The sequence below is a fragment of the Erigeron canadensis genome, chromosome 9 (genome assembly GCF_010389155.1).
Source record: "Erigeron canadensis isolate Cc75 chromosome 9, C_canadensis_v1, whole genome shotgun sequence".
In the NCBI taxonomy this organism is placed as follows: domain Eukaryota; kingdom Viridiplantae; phylum Streptophyta; class Magnoliopsida; order Asterales; family Asteraceae; genus Erigeron; species Erigeron canadensis.
In genome coordinates, this window is record NC_057769.1 from 14,100,068 (window position 1) to 14,108,712 (window position 8,645).

Consider the following 8,645-nt stretch of genomic DNA (forward strand, 5'->3'; position numbering starts at 1 on the left):
AACGATAACATTAAGAAGAAAAACAAAAGGAAGTTTTTGGGGATAAGTGTAAGATTAAGAAATTTGTGAGGAAGAAAAATATATATAACGCAGTTGTATCACTTGGTGTGATTGTAAGGGGTTCAACACATACACGACTCACAATGAAAATACAAACTTGAAGGATACTTAGTGGAGAAAAAAGTATAGGGGTTAACACTCAAATATCGCTAACTATAGGGACGATTTGTGACAATTCCTTAAAATTAAAAGAACACATTTTCTGGTGTTAAACCCTAAAAGCCCTAATAGCTACTCCCGCCACTCTTTCTTCTTCTTCATCCTCTTTGTTGTCTCTATACCTCCTTCTGGTACGCCTTTTCTTTCTTAGAGTATTACTTATTATCATCAATTTATTTCCAAACCCTAATCTCTGAATTTATTTGTAGGTTAGTTGAATTAATTACTATTATTATAGATTAAATAATAAAAATGGGTGTTAGAGGTAGAAAGAAGAAATTAAACATCACCAAAACAACACAAGAAGAAGAAGTAGACTTTGTTTCTCTTAACAAGAAGGAGAAAAAAGATATTTTGAGTGATGACTCTGATATTGAAGAACATCAACAAGAAGAGATTGTGGATAGGTCTGATTTGTCTTCAGACGGCGAAGAAGACGATGCCTTCGCTGCCGATATTTTACAAGGCGACGACGACGACGAAGATGACGACAAAGATGTTGATCAAGGTAGTTTTTTTTTTATACCAATTAGAATTTACAAAAAAGATAAAAATGATTAATTTTAGTTTGATGTTTGCTCTAGTTAAACTGCTAAGTTATACAAATGATAGTCTTTTTTGACTGCTTTAAACACATTATAGAAAATAATGTTAAAAAGGTTTTTACTTTGCTTGTTAACTTATTACCTAACTTGTCCATTTTGAAAGCTACGAAGTGTATAATAATTAACCTGGACTCTATCAAATTGATGACTAGATATGACTTAACGAATTCCGTTAACTGAATCTTCTGAGAGAGTCACAACGCATCAAACCTTCTTGTCTTAATATTGTCGCATACACGATAACTATAGACATTTATCAAAAGTTCACCAACTGACTTTTAAGAAAACGTTGAATGTTTCATTCAAGTTTGTGTCACAATTATGTTAATGTCCACAACACATATAATTTATGATTTTATTTCTGTTAGGTTTTAAACTGAGAGTATTACGTATATAAATTAAGAAGCATGTTGATTGGTAAAAATATTAGATGATGGGTTATATTTGGTTGAATTGATTTTACCGTTTGATTACAACACTTTAAAACTATTTCAACGTTATAATCTGGTTTACTATATCTGTGTACAGAGATGGGATCAGGGTCGGAGTCAGATTCTGATGGTTCCGAAAAAGATATTGATGATATATCCAAAGTCATTGATATTAAAAGAAAGAAAGAACAACAAGATGCAGAGGATGAACTACAGCTTAACATCAGAGAACAACCTGATGAGTTTCGGTTGCCGACACAGGAGGTTTAGTGCTACTCTTGTTTATGGATTTCTGGTTAGACGTCATGTTTTTTTACTCTTGTATTATGGTCTTGTTTTCATACTCTTGGATCTCATTTATCATAGGAACTTGAAGAGGAGGCTCGTGGACCACCTGATCTCACTGGTCTTAAACAAAGAATACAAGAGGGTGGGTCTTATCTTGTGATCATATATTTATTCTCCGCTGCCATATATCTATTCTTGCTTCATGTTTATTTTAACATTCTTCGAATTATACTTGCCAGTTGTTAGGGTGCTCTCAAATTTTAAAGATTTGAGACAAGAGGGAGTAACGCGAAAGCAATATGTAAACCAACTTAAGTTGGATTTGGGTTCATATTATGGCTATAATGAGTTCCTTATAACTTCTTTCATTGAGGTAATGAATTCTTTCTGTGTATTAATTTCTATCGGGACACCTCTAAAAAGTTATTACACCTTGTGATATAATTGTATTTAATATTAAACTTCCTACAGCTGTTTCCACCTGTTGAACTTATGGAAGTGCTTGAAGCCTTTGAAAAGCCTCGACCTATTACCCTCCGTACCAACACATTGAAGGTGATACAAAACTTATTTCTTGTTTTGATAATATTTTCATTTTCTTGGTTTGTGGTCTCATATTCATCTTGGTTCACCTTTTTCTGAGGATATAGACACGAAGACGAGACTTAGCTGGTGTTTTGTTGAATCGAGGAATCAACTTAGACCCCCTAAGCAAGTGGTCAAAGGTATAGATCAGTCATTGATATTAGTCCCTTAATAATATATTTTTTGTTGTTGTAATGGCTCTTTTAATATTACACAGGTTGGTCTGGTTGTTTATGATCATCAAGTACCATATGGTGCAACCCCTGAGTATTTGGCTGGTCATTACATGGTATGTAAAGTCATAGTCTATATAGCTAATAAATAGTATTATTAGCATTTACTGATTACATCCTTGTTTTTTGTGTTGCATCTATTTTTGTGTATGCTACTATTTACAGGTGCAAAGTGCAAGCTCTTTTTTACCTGTTATGGCCCTCGCTCCTCAGGAGAACGAGCGGATTGTTGACATGGCGTAAATATCAAGCACCCCTTTCTCCTTGCACCTACATTCAATGTATATCCCATCCCAGTCATGCTGCTTCTTTCTTACTATAATATATTTTGTTTGCAGGGCTTCTCCTGGTGGTAAAACGACTTATATTGCAGCTCTGATGAAGAACACTGGTATGCTCTTTCTAAACAGTTACCTAGTTTTTAGGCATCAAGTTGTGTCTTATATTTCAACTTAAATATGCATGTATGGTTGACCGTTACACGCTTTGACTTTATTAGTTTGCATGTCTTGTGTATGTGCTTCATATACACATATCTTTTAGAGTTGTGTGTCAATTGTGATGCATGTTGGAACCCTGTGGCTGTCAATATTTCAATCCCTTGTAACACAAAGTGACTGTTATTAGGTATAATTTACGCTAATGAGATGAAGGAGCAGAGGCTAAGTAAACTGACATCAAATTTACAGAGATTGGGTGTCACAAACACTATAGTATGCAGCTACGATGGGAGAGAGGTTAGCTTCTGTTTATTTATTTATTCAAATCAGATGAGTGGCTTTTGATGTCCAATCTTTACTATTTTGTTTCTGTTTTTGGGCCCTTTCTAATCAACTCTTCTTCATTTTAACTTTAGCTTCCCAAAGTTTTGGGTCACAGAGCAATAGACAGGGTTTTGTTGGATGCTCCTTGCAGTGGTACCGGGGTAAGCTTTAAGCTTTGGATTCTCAAACAGTCAAACTTGTGTAGTCTTTGCCCGTCACTTGAATTAAATGTACTTCTATAAAATCTACAGGTTATATCTAAAGATGAGTCTGTCAAAACCTCAAAAAGTGCTGCTGATGTGCAGAACTGTTCTCGTCTACAGAAGGTATTATCTTTTAATACACGTTACTTAATAAGTTGGGTGTAAAGGGGCCGCCAAGCTCACTAAAGATTGGCTCAATTTTTGAGCCTTATATGAAAAACTCGTTTTCACGCTCCGTATGAGCTTTTAGGCTTAAGCTTGACTTGAACTTGACTTGTTTCTTCAATCAAGTTAATGAAATTCAAGTTTAGCTGAGAATGGCTCTTTAAGTGTTAAAAGGTTAAGCTGGGTAGTGTAGTATTTTGTTTTAATCGCTGCATAACTATCAGGTGATATTAACTATTCATTAATATATAAAATTTGTTAGTAACTATTCATTAATATGTAACCCTTGCACCTTTATTCCTCTCTAATGTCAGTAACTATTCATTAATATGTAAAATTTGTTTGATATACATCTTGCAACTTAGCAAAAGTCATGTATGTTTTTTGAAACTGCCAACATGAAAATGAAGGAAAGTCTTCATATAAAATTTGGAGAGAGAATTTCTTTCATGTAAACATTTGGAGAGAAGAAGAGTAGAAACTGATTTTTAAGATGGGAAATAATATACAAAAGTACATAAAAAAGAGATGCAGGTATGAGGCATCAGATAATAGCATTGAAATGAAAATCATCCACAGTTTGTTAAGCTGCTAAACAGTTTTGCTTTTCATTATTGGGTATGTCAGACTTTATATTTTTGCTGTTGCTAGAATATTAATTGTATGACGGTGATGGTGTTCACATATGGTGTAACCAACTACATCATGTGAATTTTGAAAATTTAATAGTTTATGTCATCATAAATATATTTGCTGCCTTTAGAAAGAACAAAAAAATATTTTAATGTTTAAATATTGTACATTACATCTAAAATGTTATTAACTTTCGACGCAATTCTGATTTGAAGTCATTTACTAAACTAAAATTTGATCACACAAATTCCTACACAACATGAGCAATTTACAATTATCTTAGAAAATACCAAAATGAAATGTGAATCATTTATTTCGGGTTGAGGCTAAAATTCCTCGTTCTCCAAAGGTCTAAAATTTTGCCTAAGGTGCTTGCAGCCTCTCTCTTCATTTTATTTATACATGTTTGACATGTTTAATAAATTGGTTATTTATCAACTTTTAAGAAATGGACAGAGGGCTGATGGCTCAATCCAATCTGATGTGGCCCATATTTCAAAATTAACTTTTCTGTCTAGAATCTATATTGACCGTTTACCCAAATATCTAGTGACTGGGAAACATATACCTTGAGAGGGGTTTATAGGTGGGAAGTAGCTCATCTGCAAACAGGGTCAGATTGACCATCTGATTGCACGTAGTTTAATGATGTGAGAAGATTAATGAAAATACGAGATTTGAAGTGTGAGATATTTTAGTTTCCGTAGATTTTGAGAAAAACTCATTTTGGATTTTGTTGATATGCAGGAACTTATACTCGCGGCTATTGACATGGTGGATGCAAATTCAAAGTCAGGGGGTTATGTGGTTTATTCAACATGCTCTATGATGGTTATCGAGGTATTGTGACTCTCCATGATTGATTCGTTTGTCTAGATATCATTCCAGATTTTGGCAGCCCCACTTTTATCTTCTTGATCTTGTGGTTTTGCAGAATGAAGATGTAATAGACTATGCACTAAAGAAGAGGGATGTTAAACTTGTGCCATGTGGATTAGACTTTGGTACCAAAGGGTACTTTCCTTTTCTCGATACTTTATTGAAATTTTATGAATTTATCAACATCAAGTTAAGCATACGTGTCTAAAACATCTGTTCTTTCTCTAGGTTTAAATGCTTTAGGGAACGTCGTTTTCATCCGTCATTGGAATTGACAAGACGTTTTTATCCACATGTGAACAACATGGATGGCTTTTTTGTTGCGAAGGTTTGTCATTGTTAGCAATATCTACCTTAGCTGAAATCATATGCTATATTAAACTTGGCAAGATGGGTTTTTCAAAATTTGGCACATTTTGGAATGACTGGGTCAACTTGTAATATTATGCCCAAACAAATGAATCGTTTTTATGAATTATTGGTGTGTCAGACGTGATTAAAACACATATGCTTTTTATGACCAATCTAACTTCTACAAAAAGATAGCTGGCTGTGCGCTCTCGTAATACACTTGACGAGTTTTGTCCTATGGCCTTCCAAGCTTATTATCTTATGTTAGCTGTTTGACCTGATAGAAATTACAAATAACCTAAATGGTCCGTTAATATATAAATTGGCAGAGATTGCCACATCTAATGCACATATCTAGGTTTTCTGTAAAAATTATATTAATTGTACTTATCACGAGCTAGCTGATGAGAAACAGAACTTCCTGACTTGTGCTCCATGGAGTTGATTTATTTTTTGTTCCGTTGTGTATAATGTACTAATACGTAGATCATTATACTTTCATATTTCAGTTACAGAAAATGAGTAATTTAGAGGGTGCTCCAGCGACAATTTCTGAACTGCAAGAAGTCGTGGAGGAAGGTACTGAGTTTGAACCTAGCACTGCACAGATCCCAAAAGCAGAAATCGCGCTGCCTCAGAAGAACCGTCCAGTGATTAAAGAGAGTCAAAAGTCGATCCGTAAAAATGGTTCTCTTAAAAGAAAGAAAGAAGAAAATTCTGTACCCACCGGGAAGAGGAAGAAATATAAACCTCCTCCTAGAGAAGAGATCTCAAAAGCCAGGTACTTTTTTTTCTCTTTTGGTCATCACACTGGATGCCTTCTAGCATGTTTAATGCTAATAGATCCCATATTTCCCAAAATATTCTACATTACTTTGTGGATGTTTTATTGTCACATGAACACTTGGTTTAGTTCAAAAAACAGTTTAAAGCTGGATCAAGAACAGATTGTGTTTGGTTTGCTTGACCTGCTGAAACTTTTTTCTAAATTTTATATTTCAGAAATATTTATCATATTACAAAGACTTCATTGATAATCTCTAATCAAGAATTATTGAGGTTGTGGCACGAGTTCATTTACAATATTTTGGCAAGTTTCCTAGGTTTTCATTAAATGCTTAGTATAGAGTGCACACACCGGTTATAATATTGCAGTTATTATGAAAACATGGGTTGGTTGTAAACATCTATGGCCATGGTTTGTTCTCACATAGGCAGTCTTACAAAGACAGGATTCATGTTATATAATGATTTTTTTGTATTTATGGTCAACTGTTTTTTGTTTTGGCTTATGTAGGGAAGAGAAGAGACAAGCTTTAAGAGAAGCCAAAAAGAAAGCTACCAAGGAAACAAAATTCCGAAGCAAGAAAGCCACACCTGCGGTATGATATGTTCAACGTGGATTCACTATCGTATACTACTACTAGAATTGTCAAACGCGTCATGTCCAAATTCATTTACATGCCGGTATTTTTTGAGAATGAAACTAGCATTATAGGTTATTTGTATTTCTCTGTTCAAGTTGTTGTCTGTCCCGAACCAAGGGCTTGCTTGCAAATCGTTTTGAACTTGTGTTACTTGTGGGTAGTATTACTTGAGGATCGGTGGCATATTTTATTTCTTGTTATTTACTTGTTCTAACAATCTCTTAAATGTAATTTTTGATTTTCTGGTTTAGTTTTTCAATTTTTGCCAACCAAGACATTACAATATACATGAAGAATATAACACCTCTAAATGCTAAAATTGATTTTGATTTTTTATTCCAAGATTTTTTTTGTCGATAATGTTTCGAGAATCAATGTAGTCATATTTTTTTTTTTAACGGTTAAGAAGCTTTAAATTATAAAACTCCAACTAGATGAACCATGTTAGAGGTAGGGGAGGTAGCCCAATCTATGATAGCCTACTAGTGGATATATGGTGCAAGTACACTAATATTGTAAATAAAGACAGTCATGATATTTTAAAGACTATTTAAAAGTATTCCTTATATATTGGCGTTTACGTCATAAAGTATGAATGGTATGATGCGAAATTTTGAATATGAATTTGATAATAAACTAAATGCAACAACAATAGCTAAACTTTTTTTGATTTTTTTTATAACTTCAATTATAAATTTGTTATCGTTCATTTTAGCCACTGTAATATTTTCTCGAAACATGGTCGTTTCCATTCTAGATTTCCAGACTCCACAAACAGCGTTACTAATGGGCACCGGGTTCCAACATTTTTTCGTATTATGAATAGCATCAATAACTCTTCTCCACAGCGCCTTACCTTCGGTTCGATACCTCCATAGCCACTTGGAAAGGAGAGCCACATTGGACTCTCGAAGTTTACATAAGCCGAGGCCACCAGAGTTGATTGGTGAGGCCACACGGTCCCAAGCCACCCAATGTATTTTCTTTGTATCACTTGATCCACCCCAAAGGAATTTCCTTATAATACTTTCCAACCCGTTTATCACCTTTTCAGGAACCTTGAAAAGAGAGAAATAGTAATTTGGAAGGCTTTCCAAAACAGCTTTCACCAAAGTGACCCTCCCGGCAAAAGAGACGCAGTTTGATTTCCAAAGGGCTAGTCTAGACTCGAAAATATCAAAAATAAAATCCCAGCTAGCGACCTTATTCATGTTGCCACCAATTCTCAAACCCAACAGATTGAAAGGAAGAGAACCCTCTTTACACTTGATACACGAAGCCATCCTTTTAACTTCATGATCATCCACCCCCACCCCAAACAAGTTGGACTTATTGAAATTTATTTTAAGCCCCGAACATAAATAGAAGCCCCTTAATAAACGAGTTACCTTTTTAAGATTTACCTCAGACCATTCTCCCATAAAATGAAATCGTCCGCGTAGAGCAAGTGTGAGATTATAGGACCTTGGTTGGGCAGCCGGATTCCTATAATGGCATTGCGGTCAGTCGCTGTCTTCCATCATCCAAGCAAGACCTTCCATGACAATCAGAAATAGGAACGGGGACAGGGGGTCTCCCTGTCTCAGTCCCTTGTAACAATTGAATTCAAAAGTTGGAGAGCCGTTGTCCAGAACCGCAGCTCTAGCAGAGGAAACAATACCAAAGATCCACCTTTGCCACCGGTCCGGGAAGCCTATTTGATCCAAAATATCCAGTAAAAAACCCCAATTAACGTTGTCAAAAGCTTTATTGAAATCAATCTTCAAAATAAAAGCCTTCCTTTTTTCCTTTTTGAGCCAAGATACCATCTCATTCATGATAAGAGGGCCATCTAGGATCGATTTGTCACTAATAAAAGCACT

At 34.9% G+C, this 8,645-nt stretch overlaps 1 protein-coding gene across 1 annotated transcript; it reads left to right on the forward strand.

The window, feature by feature from the left end:
• Positions 1–286: 286 nt before the first annotated feature.
• Positions 287–7,033, forward strand: LOC122581252 (26S rRNA (cytosine-C(5))-methyltransferase NOP2B-like). Its single transcript, XM_043753436.1, has 18 exons — positions 287–350; positions 429–727; positions 1,353–1,519; positions 1,622–1,685; positions 1,783–1,916; positions 2,015–2,098; positions 2,194–2,268; positions 2,346–2,417; positions 2,527–2,600; positions 2,700–2,752; positions 2,989–3,098; positions 3,218–3,286; positions 3,377–3,451; positions 4,874–4,966; positions 5,061–5,140; positions 5,234–5,333; positions 5,866–6,137; positions 6,654–7,033. Exons 2-18 carry the CDS (start codon positions 472–474, stop codon positions 6,742–6,744), a joined length of 1,869 nt encoding a protein of 622 aa, XP_043609371.1. The 5' UTR covers positions 287–350; positions 429–471; the 3' UTR covers positions 6,745–7,033.
• The last annotated feature ends 1,612 nt before the right edge of the window (positions 7,034–8,645 follow it).

Coding starts and splice junctions, on each gene's coding strand:
- LOC122581252 (XM_043753436.1), top strand. CDS start 472: ATGGGTGTTAGAGGTAGAAAGAAGAAATTAAACATCACCAAAACAACA. Junction 728..1,352: donor CGACAAAGATGTTGATCAAG/GTAGTTTTTTTT, acceptor ATCTGTGTACAG/AGATGGGATCAGGGTCGGAG. Junction 2,601..2,699: donor GAGCGGATTGTTGACATGGC/GTAAATATCAAG, acceptor TTTTGTTTGCAG/GGCTTCTCCTGGTGGTAAAA.